The sequence below is a fragment of the Gadus macrocephalus genome, chromosome 13 (assembly GCF_031168955.1).
Source record: "Gadus macrocephalus chromosome 13, ASM3116895v1".
In the NCBI taxonomy this organism is placed as follows: domain Eukaryota; kingdom Metazoa; phylum Chordata; class Actinopteri; order Gadiformes; family Gadidae; genus Gadus; species Gadus macrocephalus.
The window spans coordinates 18,149,475-18,173,912 of record NC_082394.1 but is presented as its reverse complement, the minus strand read 5'-3'; the positions used below and the strand labels follow the sequence as shown (position 1 = coordinate 18,173,912).

Sequence of the window (24,438 nt, the reverse complement as noted above, 5' to 3'; positions counted from 1 at the left end):
GAGCAGGATAGCACCTTATTTACTCTCCTGCTAAAAACGCTGCGGGTACGCACACTACCCTGCCAAACAAAGCTACCTGCACGCTAACACAACCTCTTAAACAAGCAGCTCTCTGTCTCCCCTCTCTCTCTCTCTGTTCAACTCCCTCTCTATCCTTTGTCTCTTTCTATTAATATTATATAACTCTTACTTCCCCTCTATTATCGCTCTTTCTCTTGCCTTTGACTCTTTAAACCATTGCTCTGATATAGCCTTACTCCCTCTCTCTCTCACTTCATCTGTGTCTTAGTTTAGTTATTTATCATATCTGTCCCTATCTCTTCTGGCTCTCTGTGGCTATATCCTCCCCCCCTATGTCTATTATCTTATTATTAACTCTCCCCTCAACTATCGAGGGATTGAGAGGGATGGTTCTTGACTTCCTGACACCCCAATCCCCTTATGTCCCCAGACGTGCAGCTCCCTGCAGGAGGTCACAGTGATGTTTGGCCGTAGGGTCCTCTGCTACCCACTCTACCGGCACTTTGACCTGGTCACCATGGCGATCAGTGATGTCGTTCGCATTCTGCAGTCAGGTGAGACCAAATGCACAAGCAGTTGTCATGATGACACACAACGGGCTGGGATTCTCCTGGCTAGGTACGAGGTTCGGGGGCCAACAAGGGAACATTTGCAGTTCACACCTGGGGCCTTCTGTTGCCATGGTAATTGGTCCCTGTGGGGTGCTTCAAAAGGAACGTTTTGCATTTCACACCTTAGGCCAGCAGGTATCCTTTAATCGGCAAAAGTATTGAAGGTTGGCACATTGTTTTGCCCGTCCTTTAAAACCCCTCCCAAGTGGTCCATTGTGTAGAACAGGCTTTTCATGGATTAAGATTAGTCAAATTACTAATGATGTTACTACTCAAGGATCCACAATTTAAAGCCTTCTAAAAGTTGTTCAATAGATGTGATGTTACCTGCTGGTTGTGTGGGGAAGGTACTCTGTGGGAGTTAAAAAATAATTTAGAATTCTAGGCACTGTTATGAAAACATCCTGATGATGTACCATCAAATTACATTGGCCTAGCTTGTCAGATCCTATTTTAGGTGTTTATTTCAGCATTATGTATTCTCTCAGATTCCTGTAAAAATCGGTATGAGTACAAGGGTTATATTAATCATATTATGGGATAAAGCAGATAGAGGAATGTGAATACATCCGAATGGTCAGTAGTCACACAAAAAGAACAATGCTACAGAAATAAATGTACCAAAACGCATTTATTTGCCGCTCGCTTCCTTTTCGGTGCAGACTCCTCATTTGTCCCTTTGATCTCTCTTATATCTGCTACTAAACTGTCCAATCACCAAATAACATTCTCCATGAACGTTTCCTGCTGTTCAGACATCTTCTGTAAAAATGAGGAGACCATCTTGGGCCTCGGCTGTGTAATAATCTGGATAGGGAACCGGTTAGGTGGTGCTACTTCTGTACTCATTCATATTGGTGGTGGTTAGTGAGGTCCCCCCTTCACTTTAGGCGGCTTTGAGTGTTATTAATTATTATTATTCTTCATGTTTAACCTCTGTTTTCCTTTTATTCCTAGTCTGTTTTACATAGTTTTGAATGACTATATGCTCTGTAAGGTGACCTTGGGTGTCTTGAAAGGCGCCTCTAAAATAAATGTATTATTATTATTATTATTACTCGTCTGTAAACTACTGTAATCCTGCTTTTACTTGCTTGTCTGGTGCCTCGTTTGCACCGAGCGGGGCGGCCCGGAGCGGGACAGCCCATTTACACACACATTCGGGGGCAATTCATTCTCAAATCGTTTCTTTGTGCCAGGACATATATCCTTGTTTTTAGTCTGCGCACACTAGTTCTCATACCTGTGGGTGATTTGAGACTTGATATTTTCACTGAGGCCAAGCCTTCGGCTAATGACGTTGACCAGGCGGACTACTGAGTACCTCTGGCTTACAGCTGTGCTCAGACATTTGCGGCCATTTCAGGTGCGCATAGAAAACCTTTCGCCCAGGACACCTCAGGCATAGTGGTTATTGGGTTCACTTTGTCCAGATATGTACGGATACACCAACATTCACGTAGTGAGTGATACACAGACACGTAAACACATTGTGCACACACACACACACACACACACACACACACACACACACACACACACACACACACACACACACACACACACACACACACACACACACACACACACACACACACACACAGTGTGGCATCCTGCCACGTAAACCTCGGCCTGGACGGGCCCGAGGGACCGTGAAGGACGGGGTATACCACCCCCACCCACCAGCCGGCGACGGAGAACATCCCTTCCGCCTCCCCAATCAGGGTGATTGGTGGACACCTGGCCGGTGGCAGAGGAGCCATCTTAAAAGGAGGTCCAGGACAGCACAGCACAGCACGACACGGGAGCAAGGAGGAAGTGCTCGTGTCCGGGAGAGGCTAGAGGCCCACGGAGGCCCTAGAGACTGCGAGCTCCTTGTTTGATTTAAGTTGATTGTAAATAAATAAAAACGCCTTTAACGGCGTATCCGCACGCTAAAAGTGTCGTTCATCCGTGGAACCTGGTCCAACCGAGCACCGGGTTACCACATATGGTGGAGAATGCAGGCAAGCTGAAGATCCCACTACGACCCCCCGGTGAAGTACCCCACCCATACGGTATGCCGAACCCGGACGGGATAGACGCCGCCGCCGCGAGAGACGCCGCCGCCGCCGCGAGAGACGCCGCCGCGAGAGACGCCGCCGCCGCCGCGAGAGACGCCGCCGCGAGGGACGCCGCCGCGAGGGACGCCGCCGCGAGGGACGCCGCCACCGCCGCGAGGGACGCCGCCGCCGCCGCGAGGGACGCCGACACCGCCGCGAGAGACGCCGCCGCCGCCGCGAGGGACGCCGACGCCGCCGCCGTGAGGGACGCCGCCGCCGCCGCGGGAGAGAAGGCCGCAGCGCGAGGCCGCCGCGGGAGAGAAGGCCGCAGCGCAAGGCCGGGACGGGACGGCGCCGCCGGCCGACGCGGACGTGGGGACGGGTCGGCCCTGTATGCTGGCGACCTGCTGGGCGCAGGGAACGTCCGGTAGTCCGACCATCCCGGCGCGGGTGATGAACCGGGACACGCAGGCCCTCCTGGACACCGGCAGTGTGGTTACCCTCCTTCGCCCCGACCTGGCGGGTGGGAAGGCAGGGGAACCAATGGAGGTGGCCTGCGTCCACGGGGACACCCGGACGTACCCAACGTGCCACGTGGTTGTCCGCACCCCACACAGAGTTTTCACGATCCGGGCGGGGATTGTTCCCCACCTACCGGTCCCGTTGGTAATCGGGAGGGACTGCCCGATTTTCCGCCGGTTTTGGGACCCGGCACTAGAGTCCCGGGGCAGGAGAGATGCGGTTGCCGTCGCGGTGAGAGATGCGGCTGCCGTCGCGGCAAGGGATGCGGCCGGCGCCGCCGCGAGGGACGCAGCCGCCGCCGCAGGAGACACCCGGCCCCGTCGAGATACCTGCCTGGGCGGGTCCCTCGTCTACCTGAGGCTTGGTCAAAGGGTGGAGGAGTGTGGCATCCCGCCATGTAAACCTCGGCCTGGACGGGCCCGAGGGATCGTGAAGGACGGGGTATACCAACCCCCACCAACCAGCCGGCGACGGAGAACATCCCTTCCGCCTCCCCAATCAGGGTGATTGGTGGACACCTGGCCGGTGGCAGAGGAGCCATCTTAAAAGGAGGTCCAGGACAGCACAGCACGGCACGGGAGCAAGGAGGAAGTGCTCGTGTCCGGGAGAGGCTAGAGGCCCACGGAGGCCCTATAGACCGCAAGCTCCTTGTTTGATTTAAGTTGATTGTAAATAAATGCCTTTAACGGGGTATCCGCACGCTAAAAGTGTCGTTCATCCGTGGAACCTGGTCCAACCGAGCACCGGGTTACCACACACACACACACACACACACACACACACACACACACACACACACACACACACACACACACACACACACACACACACACACACACACACACCACCCCCCCCCCCAACCCACAGGAACGCATTTGGGTCACATTGAGTGCTTAACCCCACACTGTTAATGTCCCCCTAGAACCCAAGCACACACTGACCAGTCGATAGCTTCCTTTGTAGGCTCTGGTAAGCTTTGAGGGTCAGGGCTTAACACCACAGCCTCCGTCAGATCAAATAATACGCCACCAAGTAGGGCTCCGTCGCCCGCCACGTTTGACATGGAAATAGGGTTCCTGTAATTTGCATCCAAACAACTTCTTCTGGTCTGCCTGTAAGCAGTGGGCGACAGGATGTGTCATCTGTCTCCAGATTCTCTTTATCTTTCACTCTCGCTCACTCTCTTCCTGTCCTCTTTTTCAATTCCGGCCCTCTCTCTTTCTGTCTCTCTTTCTCTTTCTTTCACTCTTGCCCTGCCTCTGTCCTCTCTCTCTCTCTCTCTCTCGTACTCTTACTCTCGCCCTGGCTCTGTCCTCCCTCCCTCTCTCTCTCAGCTCCCTCTCCCTCTCTCCTTCTCTCACTCTCACCCTGGCTCTGTCCTCCCTCTCTCTCGGCTCCCTCTCTCGTTCTCTCACTCTCGCCCTGGCTCTGTCCTCCCTCTCTCTCAGCTCCCTCTCTCGTTCTCTCACTCTCGCCCTGGCTCTGTCCTCCCTCTCTCTCAGCTCCCTCTCTCTCGTTCTCTCAGTCTCGCCCTGGCTCTGTCCTCCCTCTCTCTCAGCTCCCTCTCTCTCGTTCTATCACTCTCGCCCTGGCTCTGTCCTCCCTCTCTCTCAGCTCCCTCTCCCTCTCTCCTTCTCTCCCTCTCGCCCTGGCTCTGTCCTCCCTCTCTCTCAGCTCCCTCTCTCGTTCTCTCAGTCTCACCCTGGCTCTGTCCTCCCTCTCTCTCAGCTCCCTCTCTCTCGTTCTTTCACTCTCGCCCTGGCTCTGTCCTCCCTCTCTCTCAGCTCTCTCTCCTTCTCTCACTCTCGCCCTGGCTCTGTCCTCCCTCTCTCTCAGCTCCCTCTCCTTCTCTCACTCTCGCCCTGGCTCTGTCCTCCCTCTCTCTCAGCTCCCTCTCTCTCGTTCTATCACTCTCGCCCTGGCTCTATCCTCCCTCTCTCTCAGCTCCCTCTCTCTCTCTCGTTCTCTCACTCTCGCCCGGGCTCTGTCCTCCCTCTCTCTCAGCTCCCTCTCTGTCTCTCGTTCTCTCACTATCGCCCGGGCTCTGTCCTCCCTCTCTCTCAGCTCCCTCTCTCTCTCTCGTTCTCTCACTCTCGTCCTGGCTCTGTCCTCCCTCTCGCAGCTCCCTCTCACTCGTTCTCTCACTCTCGCCCTGGCTCTGTCCTCCCTCTCTCTCAGCTCCCTCTCTCACTCTCGCCCTGGCTCTGTCCTCCCTCTCTCTCAGCTCCCTCTCTCGTTCTCTCACTCTCGCTCTGGCTCTGTCCTCCCTCTCTCTCAGCTCTCTCTCGTTCTCTCACTCTCGCCCTGGCTCTGTCCTCCCTCTCTCTCAGCTCCCTCTCTCCCCTTCTCTCACTCTCGCCCTGGCTCTATCCTCCCTCTCTCTCACCTCTCTCTCTCACTCTCGCCCTGGCTCTGTCCTCCCTCTCTCTCAGCTCCCTCTCTCGTTCTCTCACTCTCGTCCTGGCTCTGTCCTCCCTCTCGCAGCTCCCTCTCACTCTCGTTCTCTCTGTCTGCCCTCGCTCTGCTCTCACATTCTCCAAAGGCTTCATTGGCATGGTAACTAACATATTTCTCTCTCGCTATCAGTCTTTCTGTTTCTCTCTCCTTACTCTCTTGCTCCTTCTCCCTGCTTTATCCCTCCTCCCCCCCATTCTCTGACTCTCTCTCCCAGTTTATTTATATGGTACTGTTAAACAGACAGCCCGGCGGCGCGTTGCTGCCAACAGGTCTCTCTCTCCGCCAACCAACACAACGCGGGTTCCAGCCAGGGCTACCAAAGTCCTCCTATTCCCCTCCGCTCCACACCGGCGAGGCATTGGGAGGGAGGGAGGGAGGGAGAGAGCCTGGGAGGAAGGGAGGGAGGGAGGGAGGGAGAGAGCCTGGGAGGAAGGGAGGAAGGGAGGGAGAGAGCAGGCGAGGAAGGGAGAGAGAGAGCCTGGGAGGAAGGGAGGGAGAGCGGTGTGGATCAGCTGAGAATGGACTGTTGACTCTGATACGGCAGAGCCAGGGAATAGTCTTTAAATCAAAGCCCCCGTGGGACGACAAACCCCCGGGCATTGTAAACACAGTCTGCTGCTGGAGAGCCAGGATCACCCGGCCCGCCGTGATTCCAACACGTGTAAATGACGGCATGTTAAAGGGCCTTTCGCCCCCCCCCCCAGATTAGCATTTCCATGCTTCATTAGGCGGGAAGATTAGTTGATTGGGGCAGGCAGTGGTGTGTGTCATGGAGAAAGTGAGACTCAGCCACCCCTGCCTCTCTCATCACACCTTAACCATCGTTCACTTTAGCAGTCTTCACCTCCCATCGCAAACCCCGCAGCGAGCATGCACTGGGTTCATCACAGCTATCTTGACTGTTAATGAAGTGATTATTTGAATGCTGGGAAAACTGAAGTAAGCAATATTTTTGAGACATGTCTATTTATTATAATTGAGTCATTTAGCAGTATTAGTTTCACTTCCTAATCGCCTCTTGGTCTCAATTCCGAGAAAGTGTGAGCAAATAGGGGCCTTCCTCCTAAAGTACAAAAGTCCTGCGGTAATTCCATCTGTTAGACTAAACTGGACTCCCGTAATTAATCCGTCCGGAAAGGGCAGGGGTGGAAACACTTTCTCCCCGCTCTTAATTTAAAGCAGCAACAAAGGGCAAGCACTTCTCGGCATTAGTAAAACAAACCCATTAGCGACCACACTGCAGGTTAAGGCCTCGGGGAGCTGATGTTATCTGGCCGGAGGGAATGGAGTGGAGCAGAGCAGTGGTGGGGGGGGGACGACGACGACACACTGTTCATATTGAACAGTGTGTCTGACATCTGAAGGAGGCCTTTAGGCGGCCCGCTGGGCAGCTCTTAAGCGGAGGGATGGAGGGCAAAGCCTGCCACCCCCTGCTTGGCCTGGAGGGAGCGAGAGCAACCCCTTTCGTGCAGAGAGCCCGCTATATTACTGTGAAACTGATCCATCATTAAGCCGGCTGCCGCTTTTTTTAACCGTAACCGAACAAAGCCGGCACCGCACCAATGCTTCCCGGCATTCCTGATTCAAAGGCAATATGAACAGATAATTTCAGCGTCTGGAGTGGCGTATAACACAGACATCACACACGGCCTTCATAACAGTTATGGCAGATAAAGCTGCCTTTGCCAGCCGTGCACATCGATACCACTCTTCAAACACCGGCAATGGGGCTGCGAGTCATAAACAACATGTTGGTGCGTCACAGTGCAACGGCGGATGGATGCGAGCGACCTTGTTTGCACTTTCAGAAAAATAAGTTGGAGCCGATATAGAAGAGACATCAGGGGAGCTTTTCAAGGCAGAACGACGCAGACGTCGTATCGGCCTCCTAACTCCTCCGCTGCCGGCTTACTGGCGGAAGAGTACCGCCGCAAAACTGGCTCTGTGAAAGGAGCTAGAGAGAAAGCGAGCGAGAAGGACAGGCAGAGGAAAGAAATCGATGAGAGAACTGGGCTGCTCAGACCAGTCCTTCCACCAGCCCCTCACCCTCCTCCCCTTACGACGTAGGTCCTGAACCCTCCAGGGCAGAAGGGCCCGCTTAGCAAAAATCTTTGTCCCTTCTGCCGTTTTTGCACTCAACAGCCACACTCAGTCCGGCACTCTCTTTTTGGTGTCTGTATGTATTCGGGTGTCTGTATTATACTGCACTCAGTCCTCTCTTTTTGGTGTCTGTATGTATTCAGGTGTCTGTGTTGTACTGCACTCAGTCCTCTCTTTTTGGTGCCTGTATGTATTCAGGTGTCTGTGTTGTACTGCATGATTCTGCTTGTGTACTGTGTCCTGTGTGCCATGTTTTTAAACGTGCGCACCATTTCCTCTTTCGGACAATAAATTATCTATCCAACCCAGTATTGGGCTAAGCACACAGTTAATGGACCTTATATCGACCCGTGTTTGATTCCGTACATGCAGTCGACGCGTCATTACGTGTCTCAGCTCCCTCTGCTGTCTTCCTTCACTGTCCCTTTGGTGGCCATGAATGCAGATAAAAAAAAAATGATATCTATAAATGATATTTGGAAACATTGCTGCTGTCTCTGTGACTACTGGGACTACCCTCTACCTTCCCGTTGCTATCTGTAGGGGTTGTATTCTGCTCATCAAACCTGGTAGAGTGGTGAAGGGTTCTTGTTTCGCTCTATTCCCAGAGCATTTTGGGAATTGTGCTGTTTTGTTAGAGACAAGAGGAACATGACACAAACACCCACGCACGCACAAACGACCCACCCACACAGTAGGAGATCTTAATGGCAAACTTGATATTTTTTTTAAGATCTAGGGTTTGTGTCTGTCAATGTGTACAAGACTCCATCGCAGGGTTATTTCTCGCTTCTTCAGTGCGATGTTGTAGGTTCCTTTCCTCTGTCTGAGGGTCCTGATTTATTTGATGGTTGGTTGTGTCTAGCTTCGATTGGCTGGTGATTAGGGGGTGGGCCGCGTCATGGTTCAATCTTGTTTCATGGTCAATTTCCTCATTGGACTGTTGCAGCGATGGCATTGCTCAACAATATGCTTGTAGTTGTATAGTAGAGTTGTGTGTAGGAACACATTACAAGGCTGGATGGAAACCCACTTGTGGATGGACAGAATAAGACAAGAATTAGGTTAGAAAATTCTTAGCACGTTGGAAAACAAGCTTATTTCGTACTCTAAACCTGTATTCGCTACTGTGAGAAGATACAAGGGACATCTTGGAGAGTGACATGGGCTTATATGTACGGGCGGCCCGACGTCGTCCCCGTTCACGTGTGACTTTGTTGATATTAAATACTCAACCTGCGCATGCGATGGATAACATCCAGTGTTAAGAACTGCCTCTGGCGGTCAGTAAGAATGAAATAGAACAATTCATCTGCAAACACCGTACAGCAAACACATATTTTCTTGACACAGTCATTGTGTACATGCCCATAACTTTTAGGATTGATGAGTATTTGATCGTGAGAAAACATTGTTTTACCGCGAGTGAGTTTTCAAAAGAATGAATGAATGTGGGCGCGCGTGTGTGTGTATGTGTAAAATAATTAATGAAAGCGGGCACGCTTGTGTGCATCCATCTGTTTAAACACACGCAAACTAAACACGTAACGCATAATACAGTCCATAGCAATATATATTAACGGGGGGACACATGCATATTAGGAACACAAGTCGATAAGGATAATGCATACAGTACTGATAAGAAACGATGTTTGTTAATGTATTGCGTGTATCATTAAATAGAACCACAGTTACCGCATATCAAGTTTTCTTTGCCGAAATCTATTTGAGGACTCTGTTTCTGAAGTTGTGGAAGAAAACGCTATTCCATGTGTGAATTAGGCCATATTATTTGGCCATAAACTGAGCCATTTGAAGTTTGAAATTCATGGAGTCATGCATCTGTCTCATCGGAGACTGCAGACGCGCTGTCAAAATATCAACTCGTCGGATTCAAATGTGCTCATGGCTCTTACTGGGGATGGGAGATGGCACTCTCATTGGTTTATTGCACGTTACGCCCAAACCACACCTACTGCTAATTAGGCTACTTCAGACCAACTATTTTCTCGATTTGCGCCAGGCGCAAGAGTCATTTATGGGCCGGTAAAATAGCAACATCGCCATAGAACCGCCCACAAAGCTACTTCCGCTTGGCGCTTCTCATCTGCGTTTCAGACCGTTAAAATAGGGCCCTCAGTCTCTTTGATGGGTCTTTGTTATGTGTTCTGCTTTTCAACTGTTCATATGCTTCCAGGAGGGACAGCCTTAATCACGGTTTATGTTTTATATTCTGTTATGGTCACATATCATTTGGTTCCCCATTCTTTGACAAGCTGGCCAACTTTGGAGAGCAGGTGGCTTATGTTTCAGTGTAGCCAAATGGACAAATACAAATAGGTTTAATGGTTGAAGAGAACAAGCCTTCCTCTCCATCTCCATCTCCATCTCTCTCTCTCTGGTGAATTATTTGTGTTTCTCCACTGAGAGAGAAGCTGCTGCTCTGAGCAGGAGATGGGAGATTTCATCTGAAGACAGAGCCCCTCTCTCTCGCTCCCTTCTTTCCCTCACACTCACCCATAAAAACACACTCTTCCTCTCAAAAAATAGAAACCAAATGTTTGTCTTGAAGTTTTTCCCGCGATGCAAGTGGCACGTCGTTTGTTTTGATTGGTCTGGAATGTCTCTCGCTCCAGCCAGCCAGCTTTGGCGGAGGCGCAGAAGAACGTTTTTTCTTCTTCCCATTTCTTTCCCATTTATCTTTTTTTTTTCTTTCAGTTCAGTCTTTTCAGTTTATTTTTTTTTCCTCTTTGCCCTCACTCGCATTGTTGGTCACACCACAATGCTATTTATATGGCTGATTTGAGCCAGAAATGCCTGGGCCCTGTTTTTTTCTCTTCTTCTCACAAGTGCTGCTCTCCCAGTCAATGGTCCGGGATCAAACGATGGCTTAGAGTTCATTCTCTTTAGCTGCAGCCAACGCTAGCCTGCGAATGCTAGCCTCTCATCTTCCCCCCGCTCCCCCCGTAGCAGGGAATGAGCGTAGCGTCTGCTGGAGCTCTAAATTAGCCGAGCGGCTGCATTTGTTTGTCGCCTACAGGGGGGGAGAGGCAGACAGACATAGCTTAGGAATGTAATGAGCCCTTCCTTTGCCCAAAGGAATGGACCCCAAGCGCAGAGATTAAATAGAGGCGCGTTATTGGAAACACTGGCGAATTGTGTTTGATGCAAGACGCAGAACAAGAGATTACCCTTGTACTACGGGCGTAATCCAATTTATAAGAATGTTTTTCCCAAGTCGCTTTGTGCGTAGTACAACTTTTGTAGTGACGTCATTTTAGCAGACGCTTTCGTCAAAAAATGACTTACAGTTCATGTTTATTTTGTCCCCTATGTGACGGAAGGAGGGAGGGAATTATGCCCAAGGATACCCACATGTAGAACGTGGTCTTGGGGGGGTCTCACCCCAAAGCTTTCAGCTGGAAGTCAAACACCCGTACCACTATCCTGCCTCGCTTCGTAGAAGGCAAAAACAAACTAACCTCCAGCTATCCAGATCTCTCTTAAGAGGGTTTTGTTCGAAGAGTGGGTGGGCAGAGTGGAGGCCGTTTATAATGTTATCGAGATCTGTCTCTTTGCCAGTAGCCTATTCACCATTGTGTGAGTGTGACACCAAATACTCAAAGTCCATTGCGGGGCTGTTGTCCTGTACTGTCCTGTGTGCAGGCAAAGCTTGTGTCCTGAAGTGCCTGCTGGACATCCACCGAGTGTTCCGGCAGAACGACCCCGCCTACATCCTCAACGACCTGTACATCACAGACTACTGCATCTGGATCCAGAGAGTCAAGTGAGTTCCAATCGCACGCACGCACACGCACACGTACCCATACTAGGGATGTGAATAACTCAACATTTTCATGGTCGAATAATCTGTTGGTGGTATGAAAGTATGAATCGATTATTCGATGTGTGCCGACATTCACAAAGGCAGCCATGGAAGATCGGCAAGATATCACTTAATATCTTAAACGCAAATAAACAACTACCTGCTAAGTAGTTTGAGTCAAGTTGTTTGTTCTGAAAAATGCAGTAAACTGTAATCAGAAAACACGGTTATATGCTTTAGACTCTATAGTATCTGTGGTATAAAGGCTGGGACGAATTTCAAATTATAAATATGTACACTTTATGTTGATAGTATAGACCGTCGCGAATCCCATTGAAACGAATGGCGCGGTGATTCGGTCTTCAAAACGAAAGCTGGCAAATTGTGGAAAATGAATTAAACTGTAATCAGACAACGCGGTAGACTATAGAGTATCTGTTGTATAAAGGCTGGGATGAATTTCGAATTATAAATATGTACAATGCATAACGTTAGCTCTCTGGTGCATAGCTGACCGGACTAGAATACCTCCCGTTGCCAAATCGTAGCGTCGTCAAACTTTTCCTTTTAATACCCCAGGGGAATACATGAAAGCCTCGACATGTTTCGATTGGTAGTGATTTTCACCTCTTGAAATTGATTTATTTTCATATTGAAAGAAACAACACATGGCAGCAATGGGAAAACGCCATCTCTCGTTCGGATGTTTAGAACTGAGAATCTGGTTGCCAGGACAATGTGACGTTTTCACTTTAGTACTCTATTGTTCCAGGTATTAGTCAAACCCTCAGGCGTTACAAGGGAATCAAAGTTACGGCTTGTGAAAAACTTTGTATTTAAATGGGAAAAAATGCTAACGGTCCAAATGTTAAAATCGATTTTGACCCTCGGGAACGAATAATTGAATATTCTGACCCGTACAAGCACACACACAAACACCCACACACACACACACACACACACACACACACACACACACACACACACACACACACACACACACACACACACTACAGAAGGGCATACACACGAACAAACATTTGTGAGACTTCATCCTTGGAGCAGTACCTGCATGGTGGAAAAGTAAAGTACAGTTTCAGCTCCCATGATGCCATAGTGCCCCAGAGGACTGGATTAGATGAACCATTTGTTACACAGCAGGTAGCTCAAAGGATCATGGCCATCTCACTCTCTATCCCTCTCTCCCTCTGTATTTCTCAGTCTCTTTCCTGTATCTCTCTCTCTATACATCTCTCTGGACCTCTGTATCTCTCCATCTCTGGATAACTATCTCTCTGTGTCGCTATCGTTCTGCCTCCCCCTCTTTTCTTCTCGGTCTGTTTCTCCCCCACCCCCAAACACTAACACACACACACACACACACAAGGGTTCCAATGTGTGATGTGAGGGGGATGAAATGGCCGTCGCCGCCCTCTCTGCAGAGATGAAAGGCACAGGGTTGTCCATGGAGGATGGATGGGGCAGAAGGGGAAGATGGGGGAATGATATGCCTCACGGCCTTTTGTCCTGGCGACGGTGAATTGATTTATCATTCGTCCATCATTCAGAACTTCAAACAACCGCTGGTTGAAGTTAGAAGTGCGTTTGGACGTGAGATGAGGGTGTGCGGTGACGACGGGACCAAATGATGAGATACAGCCCACAAAGATGCCTTCATGGTTTCCTCCCCTGCCTCCTCCTTTTGCTTTTTGCTCTTTAAGAGCCTCTGCTATTCTCCGTCTCCGCTGCAGCCAGACTCTACTGATCAAATAATTCACAACATCTCTGCACTCACACACTCACACACTCCCGGGCTGGTTTGAGTGGGGGGGCTCAATATGCCTGGTCAGCACAGTATCCCTCCCAAACGATGTTAGAACCACCTCTCTCTCTCGCTCCCTCGATTGTTCTCTCGCTCTCTCTCTGTGTCTCTGTCTCTATGTGTCTCTGTCTGTCTGTCTGTGTTCTCTCTCTCTGTATCTCTCTCCAACTCTGTTTCTTAATCTCTCTGTTTCTCTCTCTGTTTCTTTCTCCTTTTTTCTATCTTCTGTCTCTCTCTCTGTCTCTCGTGTCTGTCTGTCTCTGTTTCTCTCTCTGTATCTGTCTCTCCCTGGTGCATGCTTAAGAATTACTAGGACATTCCAACTGCAAGGCTCTGAGCACATTACTCAGAGTGTGTGTGTGTGTGTGTGTGTGTGTGTGTGTGTGTGTGTGTGTGTGTGTGTGTGTGTGTGTGTGTGTGTGTGTGTGTGTGTGTGTGTGTGTGTGTGTGTGTGTGTGTGTGTGTGTGTATTTCTTCTTCTGTGCTTTTGGCCTCGGCTCGGGTTTAGTGGTACGCTCGTTTTGGAGAAAAGCCCAGTTTGAAAAATGTGTGTCTGATGTTGTAGGCTCGACGCCCAGATGCAGACACGATAAAAGGTCTACAGGGACTTGAAGACGCACACACACAAACACACACTCTCCCACACACACACACACACACACACAAATGCACACACAATCTTACACACACACACACACACATGCGCGCACACAGACAAATACTTTCTCACACACACATCCACTTACAAATAGACAAACACACACACACAAGCACACACACACACACACAAACACTACCACAGTCCAAACCAACTTCCCTCTCGTTTCCTCGAGTACTTTTTTTCCCCCGCCCACGAAAACTCACGAATCACTGAATCATCCTTGTACAAATATAGAGCTGCTAAGGACATTTTAATTATTGTCGCCACTGCAATTAATCATTGCAACTGCAAATGAATCATCATCATTGACTGGCATCAGGAGACGTGTGTTTTAGCTAGATGATTTACAGGCTGTGTGTGTTTACCTTTGCATGTGTGTTTCTCCTTGCATACGCTCATTTGTTGCGTGTGTATGTTTGTGTGTGCGCTTTTGCGTTTGGGTTTGCATTTGCACGTGCATGCTGATGTGCGTGTGCGTGCATTTATTTTCGGCGGGGCTTGTGGTGGTAGGGCGGTGGGTTGGCGTGGGGGAGGGGAGAAAAGGGGTTCATCTGAGGGTGAATGCCTCCTCCTCGGCCTCCTCTAGCAAACTGCTCTCCTCACCCATCCCCCCCCCCAACCCCCCAACATTCCACCCCCACTTCGGTACAGTGGATCCCAATGTCAGCTTGACCTAACATGCCCCCCACCCCTCCTGGCCATCAATCATTAAGTGGATTAGCCCACGCGCGCGTCGCCCGTAAGCAACCACTAGCCCTCTGCGGTGTGCCGTCCTCGGCCCTCAGCGGGGGGCGACGCCACCCAGTCGGGTGAAGGATGGAAAAAGAGGAAGTGAAGAAGTGCGAAGGCATATCAAGATGGAGGGCTTCTGCCGGGGCCGTCCTTTGGGGAGCGCGGTGGAGCGCTGTGCGCATTCCACTGCATCGTGCCGACAACAGAGCTGACGCGGGCCCAAGAGAAAACCCTTGCATGCCTCTCCACGCTGAGAGATACCTCGCTTTATGACTTGTGAAGTGGGTGTGTATTTGTGTTCGGCATTTGCATGTCTGCACGTTTTTGTGTGCGGATGCCTCTGCATAGGATTTCGAACGTGCATGTGCGTTTGCAAATGCTATTCTGGAAGTTTGTGTGTGTGTGTGTGTGTGTGTGTGTGTGTGTGTGTGTGTGTTTCTATGGCCGCGTGTGCTCGCGAGCGTGCGTGCGAGGGTGCGTGCGATGCGCGGCAGGAAGTCAGGCCGGCGTCTGCGGGGGAGAAGCGGCGGTCGATGTGCAGACACACGCGCCGGGTTAGGCTGTCGTGCGTGCGGTTTGTTGTGGCAGCTGCGCTCTGTCGCCGCCACAGCTCTGATGACAGATCGCACAGACAGTGTGTTCCTGCTTCCCACCAGAGGAGGCGTCACCAGAAGCTGTGAAATGAGATGTAATCCACACCCTCCCCCTCTCCCCTCCCCCTTTTCCCACATGCTGAGATGTTGTACCCTCCCCTAAACCCCCCCCCCCCCTACTAAACGCACGCACGCACGCACGCACGCACGCACGCACGCACATGCTGTAATCTTCTATTTTAACGTCCCTCCACTCCTCTTGCCCGGACACACACACACACACACACACACACACACACACACACAGTCCCCCTGCCCCCCAATTGCTCATATCTCTCAGAGTCCCCAACGGGACAGGCAGGCAGCAGTGATCAGCAGGCTATGATGGACACGCCGGTTAATAGGGGTTAGCGCTGCAGTGTGTCGGGGAGGAGGAGAGGTGATTAATGTGTCTCTCTCTCTCTCTCTCTCTCTCTGTCTCTCTGTCTGTCTGTCTGTCTGTCTGTCTGACTCTGTCTGTCTCTCTCTCTCTCTCTCTCTCTCTCTCTCTCTCTCTCTCTCTCTCTCTCTCTCTCTCTCTCTCTCTGGCTCTCTGGCTCTCTCTCTCTCTCCTTCTCTGTCTCACAAGCCTTTTCTTTCTTCTCCCCCAAAAGTTTCCCTTGTTGCTGAGACATCGCTCTCAGATTTATGGCGCAGTAAAAACCTGGCCGTGATTTAGACCACAGGGCAGGCCCTCTTTTTTCTGCCGCTCACAGACACACGCACACACACTTCATGTCGACGCACACTCACATTGATACATACAGACTCACTCATACACGCATCCAACACACCTGCTGCTGACACACAAACACTTAGCGACACACATTAATCCACCCGCACACAGAAAGGTGATCCCAGGTCTGGGGAATAAGGGTGTAATCTCTGCCCATCTCGCAGCGCTTCATATTATCTCGGATAACAACTTGTTTTGTTCCTAAAGCCGGGGGTTTGCTTCGGCGGCCGGCGTTCCAAAACTCACGGAAAAAAACATTCCTCTGTGGAAACTGTGTCAGCTTCCCCTTGCCCACCCCCTAGAAACCTCTTCCTCAGACACACACACACACAGACTCAGACTCACACACTCACCCTTCTTCCAACTCCCAATTATCTCTGGATTGTTAGCAGAAGGGATGTTGTTCCAATTGAAGCGGCCATTAGCCTCACCGTGTGAGTGTTGCGTTTGTTTTGGTATGGGGGAGGGGGGGGGGGTACCTTGGATGCCAAAAGCCCCCGCAGAGTTTCTGGACTTGGAAATAAAGTCTTTGTGTTTCCCCTTCTCAAAAACTTTCTGTCTGTCTGTCTATGTGTGTGTGTCTCACTCACTCACTCACTCACTCACTCACTCACTCACTCACTCACTCACTCACTCACTCACTCACTCACTCACTCACTCACTCACTCACTCACTCACTCACTCACTCACTCACTCACTCACTCACTCACTCACTCACTCACTCGGTGTATGTCTCTCTCTCTCTCTCTCTCTCTCTGTTGGACGAGGTCCAGTGTAAATCCATGGCAGCCGGCCGCAGACAAAGCCTCCACCACATAACAGCGGTGTTGTGTTACCGTGGCGATGGCTTAAATCTCCAGAGCTGGATTCACCTTTTCTTTTTTTATTCAGTAAGGGGGGGAGGGGACGCGATCAGCCAGCCAGCTGCCCCCCCCCCCCCCCCACCTCTCCTCTCCTCGGCCTCCTCATCATTCATTTAGTCATTTAGCTTTGGAACAGAGAAAAAGCTTTGCTCAAGGGCATCGCTGGGTGAGATGGAAAGCGAACTGTAACCATTGTAGTTGTTGCAGCACAACCAAAAACAAAGGAGTGTGCTCGCTGTGGCGCGCTTTTGTTCTCAGATCACCGCCATGAGAATAGAGGGGAATCAAAGGAGAAGCTGGGTGAACTGTGATCGCTGGTGGAGGAGATCAATGGCTGTTACCGTTCACTAGCACAAGACGTACAAGTGGAGTCAAAACAGCAAGGAGAAAAAACACTGTGCAGCACCCAAAAAAGACATTGAACCAAAGGAATCCCTGCAACATAAATAAAGAGCGTTTCTCCCTCCTTCAGACAAACTCCTCTTCTTCCCTTCAAAGTACAAAAGAGCCTTTGGGTTTCCATGGTATTTTAATTGCATTCTCTTCGCAGTTCTGAAAGAGTGTGTGTGTGTGTGTGTGTGTGTGTGTGTGTGTGTGTGTGTGTGTGTGTGTGTGTGTGTGTGTGTGTGTGTGTGTGTGTGTGTGTGTGTGTGTGTGTGTGTGCGCCTAAGAGAACCTCCCCGGGGGTCACAGAGGGTCAAGCAGGGTCAGTGTGTCAGCTAAGCCCTCCAGGATTGGACGCCTTGGAAATGCACTTGTGCTGCTGTCACTTCGTATTAGCACCCACAGGCGTCACCCTGGCTGCTCCAAGCCGCCGGTCTCCTCCGCCCTGCGGCAGGGAGGCAAGAGGCACTCATTTTCTCCGTGAGCGCGCCTCACGCAAAAGGTTAGGCTTGCGTCTTACTTACAAAACAAACTTGTTTGGGGGGTTTTGTGCCTGCTTGTTTTCTGTGTGTGTTTGTGTGTTTGGGGCTTTCAATAGAAATTGAATTGATGTTTTAAGTGCTGTACCTTGGGCTATGGTTTAGTATTTTATGTTTTGTGAGGCGTGTGCGTGTGTGTGTGTGTGTGTGTGCGCCTGCCTGCCTGCCTGCCTGCGTGCGTGCGTGCGTGCGTGCTTGCGTAAATACATGCATTTGTGTGTGCGTGCGTGCTTCTGTGCGTGCCTGGTAGGGCTCGGGGGAGCCGCTGCCCAGCTAATGCAGGATGACTTTGTGCATGTGGCCAGCTGCAGCTGGCGCGTCGTTCGCAGGAGGACCCTGCTTGATGGCGGACATCTGGCCAGGCTCTGTGATGTGTATATGCAGCCCTGTGTTGCGTTACAGCCAGCAGACATGCGTTTAGGAGCTCCACAGGGCTTCCTCTAAGCCCATATCATACGAGTACTAGTCTGCTAAGTCATGCGAAAAGGAGGAAAGTACTGCGAGTGTCTCTTTGCTGATGGGAATAAGTACTGCTCATGCAGCTTGTTCAGCTTGTGAAGATTCAACTAGTGGGCATCATAAGTACTATGACTCTCCTCCAGCTAATGGGCATAAGTATTACGTATTTCCCCTACCCCTGATGCTATGCTCGCCATTAGCTGTGTTGGTCGACTGACATGCATGTATATGATTGGTCGGTTGGTTGGTTGGTTCGTCTGAATGTGTTGGAATGCGCCGGCTCTTCAACCGGTGGACTTTGGTGAAGGTCGGCCGGCTGTTTGTAATGTCTAACAGGTTTCAAAGGGACGAGCACTGCAGTGTAAAGAGCGACCGCGGCAGCGCTTTTATGGCGGACCTTATGCAAACCCAGCGGCGGTGGGGAAGAGGCAGCAGGCCGCATGCATCACCAATAAAACCTCCACCCTCGAGCTCGACTCATCTCCAGGTCGCCTTTTATTGTCTTTCATTGGTTTACACGTGCCAATGTGTACACATGTCTGTACATGTTAGCCAGATATGTTGTCGTAACAAATGGCAAGGTCTGCATTGCTGGTCTCCGCAAAACACTTCTCCAGCGATTTGTTTCTGGTGCGTTAACCAGAAAAAGTACCCCAGAAATCCCTATATTTTCTCCTGGCTTCTTCCAATCAGCTGAGCCTGCGTGTGGACCCTCTGATCAGTCTCACGTCAGAGTCTCTCTGCGACGCGCGACGGCCATCTTCTGACAGTCGATGCGCTCCGTCGCGGACGGGCTGTCTCTGCCGCTGACGGCGTCCATGCACTTCAGCGTGTGAATAATGCAGCATCTCTCCTCCCAAGCTTTCACTCAAGGAAATCCGGGCTTCTGTTACACAGACGTGTACACGTGAAGCCCGGGCTTTATCAGAGGTGTTTGAAAACCCCCAGAATGGGATTTGCTCACGTCAGGGTGTAATCCATCCGTGTGCGTTGCTTGATTTGACTGTGTGTGTGTGTGTGTGAACACACAGAACCAGATGCTCGCAAACGCAAACACACACACACACACGCGCACACACAGGGATGTAGTTCTCACTCTTACACAAAGAGCCCAGCAGATGGAAATGTCTGTCTCACTCCGAAGTTGTCTTTCTCTTTTTTTCCCAATGCGTCCACTCCTCGGTTTAATGAAGTGGAGAGGCGGCGGCGGCGGTAATGACGGGTTTGGTACACAACCCTCTCCTCAGCCGCTCCTCTGTTCTAAAGGGAATTATATTCACCGTGAAGCCCCCCCGCCCCCCCTCCCAACACACACACCCATCCCCCTACGGTGAGAGGGGAGGGGAGAAAAAACAAGCGCCCCTTTTCAATGCTAACTCAATAATGACTTCCCACGGGGGATGGGAAATAAAGGGGGGCTGCCTTTGAAGTGCCTCTGCAGTAAGGGGGAGTGTATGGGGCTGGGGGGGGGGAGGAAGGACGCTCTCACAGGTGGTTTTTACGAGGTTGTGGAGAGGGGAGTGAAGAAGACATTGGCTCATGGAAAAGGATTTTCAATAATGTAATATTGTTTTATTGTTACTTCCGTCTCTATTAATGTTTTGTCCGTCTCCTCATGGTGTATGTGTGTCATATCAGGGCAAAGTGTGACTCATGTTGCTTAAATAAATACCACAACCTGTATCACCATCTGGGGGGCGGGGGGTGGGCTTAGACTCTCAGGTCGCCCTCAGAACAGTCCGAGACGCCGCCGCTCTCTCGCTCTCTCTGTATTCTGTCCGTCTGTCAGTCTGTCCCATAATGAGCCTTTGAGTCCCGGCGGGATCTACGAGTCTGCTTTGCATCCTGGTTCTCTCTCTCCCACCCCTTCCCCGCCTCCTCCCTTTCTCTCTCTCTCTCTCTCTCTCTCTCTCTCTCTCTCTCTCTCTCTCTCTCTCTCTCTCTCTTTCTCACTCGCTCAACTACTTTCTCCTGGGATAGCCTTCTCTCTCTCTCTCTCTCTCTCTCTCTCTCTCTCTCTCTCTCTCTCTCTTTCCCCCCCCCCCCCCCCCTGCCGGGGGCTCCGGCGTCCTGATATAACACAATGATAAGGTCTGTTTACACAGCTCCTCCTGAGATCCTATACAAACACCCCCCCCGTCCCCCCTGTCCACGCCCCTCCTCCTGCCCACCACCTTTATAAACACTCCTCTCACAGTCTGGGGGCTCATTAGCGGCTGCCTGGTGATGAAAGGGCAGCGGTGGGCTAATTGGGCCAGGGGGGCACTGTGGGGGGGGGGGGGTACAAGAACCACAGAATGCACGTACACACACGTCACTGTGACACACACACACACACACACACACACACACCCTTTAATACCTTGTTGAATGGATGTCCCCTTAATCCCCCCAACAACGACCCACAGAGGTCAGGGCTCCTAATCACCGTGGCGATTTGAGGAGAGGGGGGGGGGGGGGGGGGGCGGTGGGGACAAAAAGCATCCGCTGGAGGAGCGGGAGGGCCTTGAGGAGCGGGGGGCCCTTCCCCAGCTATGAATAATACGCAGTCGATGGAGGGATGATCGCATTAACCAGCCCCACAAGGGGGGCATTCATCACCCCCCCCCCCCCCCACCGCGTGTGTTCCTCTGGAAGTACGCATCGATAAAATCTATACCATGGGTGCGTGGCTCTCTCTCTCTCTCTCTCTCTCTCTCTCTCTCTCTCTCTCTCTCTCTCTCTCTCTCTCTCTCTCTCTCTCTCTCTCTCTCTCTCTCTCTCTCTCTCTCCAGAGGTCTCTGAGGTCAAGCAGTTGCTGCAGCGCTCGGGGCCGTTATCTTATCAGATTCCTGTTCTTCATTTGTACATGTGTTATGTAAATAGATATTTGTATTGACTCGTACACTGCATCCGGGCAACGTCCGCAGCCCCGAGTGGGGGTGTGGGGGGGTGGATGAGCGGACCACCACTCGCACCGGGCCCGTCCGTATGTGTGTTCTGGCACGTGTACTGGGCACATATTCACAAAACTGGTCGTCAAATCCACTGGTCGTCAAATAAAGCAGAAGCGGTGGCAGCCGGCTGCAGAAGTCCTCTGCTCCCATTATGGAAACGCTTCAACAAAAGTCGCCCTACTCGCATGTTTGTCTGTTTGAATGTGTGTGTATGTTCGCACGCATTGCCTCTCTATGCATTTACAGTACGTCTGTGTGTTTCTGTGCGTGTGCACAAATGTGCATGCAGAATTCTACTTGCATGGACGTCTGTTGGAATGCATGTGTGTGTGTGAATGTGTGTGCGTGCATGCATGCAGGCCTCTATATGCATGTTCATCTTTCTGAGTGTGTGCGTATGTGGGTGCATGCATGCCTCTATATGCATGTACATCTTTGTGTGTGTGTGTGTGCGTGTGCGTGCGTGCGTGCGTGCGTGCGTTGGGCTGGGCCGTGTGTAATCCTGCTCCGTGTCTCATCGGCCCACGGAGCGAGCAGCAAGGGAGAGCCAGGCGGCCGTATCTGCTCATCTCCCAGACGTTATTAAACCGCTGCATTACCATATTTCATTGAGAGGCCGCCACCAGCGGAGCGTGCTGGCGCCAGACCCGCCGCCTGCTTAGCATGCAGGGGGGGGAGCCGGGAGCAGAGAGCGGGTGTTTGGGATCAAGCCATGTTTATCCCGTGGCGATGTCTTAAGCACGCAGCGCACAGCTCAGTCAATACCCACCACCACCACTACCACCACCACCACCACCACCATTACTACCACCACTACCACCACCACCACCACCACCCCCACCCTCGCCCTCTTTCTCCAGCGCTGTGCTCCTCAGCAGCGCTGAACAAGATGCTCCCGCCCCTCTCGGCTTCCACCAGCGCCGTCCACCACCTTAGTGGAATCTGCACTTGGCTTTAGCTGTGCTGCCCGGTCGCTTGACACTCATCCGTGGCTCACTTGTTAAATGAGTCTCTCTCCCCCCTCTTTCCCTGTTTTCTCTTTCTCCCTCTCTCCCCTTCCCTCTCCGCCGTGCCCTCCTTCTCTCCCCCTCTCCCCCCCTCCGGTCCTCGCCTCCCCCTCTCCCAGGTCCAGGAAGGTGACAGCGCTGGCCGCTTCCTTGCAGAAGACGCCGCTGAGGAAAGGAGACCTGCAGTTGGAGCTGGAGGATCTGGAGCAGGCGGCGATCATGGTCGTGGAGGAGCAGCAGCAGGACGTGGACGAGAAGAAAAAGAAGAAGAAGAAGAAGAAGAAGAAGAAGAGGGAGCAGAGGGGGCATGGAGGAGGTCCGGAGAGCGTCAGCCAATCCAGCGACGAAGACGACGAGGAAAGCAGTAGCAGCAGCAGCAGCAGTAGCAGCAGCAGCAGCAGCAGCAGCAGTAGCAGCAGCAGCAGCAGCAGTGACTCCTCTGAGGAGAGTGAGGTTTGTGTGGCTGAAGGGCAGAGCAACGCTCCCCACAGCGAGGAAGGAGGAGGGGGAGGAGGGAAGAAACCAGCCGAGACCAACCCTGTGGAGCGCCTGCAGCCCTCCCCCTCATCCCCTCCCCCGGCCCCGGCTCCCCTCCCCCTCAGCGCTCCGGCGGAGGGGGAACGTGAGCCCCTCCCGGCCCCGGCTCCCCTCCCCCTCAGGGCTCCGGCGGGGGGGGAACGTGAGCCCCTCCCGGCGAGACGCAGGGTACTGATCGAGGAGCTGGGGGAGCAGGTGGCCACGGCGCTGCACATCTCGGAGCATCCCCGCCGCGTCGAGGTGACCCCCGAGGCCCGGCGCCGTGCCGCGCCAGCCGCCACCGGGAACTTCCTGGAGCTCAGCCCCCGCCGGAACCCGCTGCTCATCGTGGAGACGGCCGGGCCCCTGGACCAGGAGGACTTCATCCTCTAGTGAGGAAGAGGACGAAGGAGCGCCTGACCTCAAACCCGCCCAGTGGACGCCTTCCTAAGCCCTAGTGGGGATGGGATACTGGCAGACTGATTCTGGCAGACTGAGGGTTGGATTCTTCCTGGCGGTGCTGAAGTCGATATATCGGACCGTTTCTTCTTTTTTTTTTTACTATTTTGTTGTTGCATGTGGAATCTCTTGTATTTGTCCCACACTTTCACCGTTGCTTTTGTTGAATTCATTCAAGTACCAGAAATCACAATAAAACACGATCAGTGTATCATTTAAAATCAAGGTCACTTGCCTACTTCTGGTGATTGAAGCAAGCCTGAGCTCCACTTGGTTCTTAGTTCCCACAAGAAGCTGGAAGTGATCCTGTCTCCAACGCTGCCAATTACCTGCCAAGGAGATTCACCGAGGTGTAAAAGGTTACAATAACAAGGGGGGCATTTTAGCACTGACTGTTGCTACATGGATCATGTGGTTTAGATTTCACACTTATTTTCAACTAACCAATGCTAGTTGCCTTGGCGCGTGCTAGTCGCGTGTTGATGACGCTTCAGTCTGCATTTGCATGTCATTGAGCGGCCACCTAAATGATAATCTGCCTGTTGCCTTTTCTTGCTAAATGGTTAAAATATCTTTAAATATTGGCACTGCTTTTCAGAGTCATTCATTGTGAACGCTAAAAGATAGGTCTTATCATAACCATGAAAGTACACATCATCAGCTTTTTCAGCATACAGCTGAACGCGTTTATAGATTTTTTTATTTTTTTATATATAGATTAGTGACCGGGGTGTCCACATTATAGCTATGGGTTTAATTACAAAGAGGTTGAGCGTGCGCAAGACGCGCGCAAAATCTCTAGTAGGCCTATAGATAAGTCAAACCGTTGATTAACTTCAGAGGCGCGTATCAGACGCGGGGGATGAGTACGATGCATCCCCCTCACTTCTATTGGAAGGCCATTCCATCCCCTCCACTTTTGTTCGTCAAATCCTCACAAAAATCAGCTTTTCTAATAAAAATAGTAAACGTTCGCCTGTTGTATGCAATTTAAAATGGTTGCTATGATTGCATCCCTCTGTATCAAATTATCACTCTGTAAATCCCAGCGCTACAATTGACGTTACGTAGACTAAACAGCTTGCGCAGCCTGCAGAAAGCGCTGGCAGCGGT

At 51.5% G+C, this 24,438-nt stretch overlaps 1 protein-coding gene across 4 annotated transcripts in view; it reads left to right on the top strand.

Annotated features, from left to right (window-relative positions):
* The window catches only part of shq1 (SHQ1, H/ACA ribonucleoprotein assembly factor), a 38,815-nt gene extending 15,265 nt beyond the window's left edge, over positions 1-23,550 (top strand). For all 4 annotated transcript variants that reach the window (XM_060068576.1, XM_060068579.1, XM_060068578.1 and 1 more), the window contains exons 10-12: positions 452-575; positions 11,420-11,540; positions 22,470-23,550. In XM_060068576.1, coding sequence (XP_059924559.1) covers positions 452-575; positions 11,420-11,540; positions 22,470-23,259 — 1,035 coding nt within the window. In that variant the 3' untranslated portion in view covers positions 23,260-23,550. The remainder of the gene's footprint in view (positions 1-451; positions 576-11,419; positions 11,541-22,469) is intronic.
* Positions 23,551-24,438: the final 888 nt, after the last annotated feature.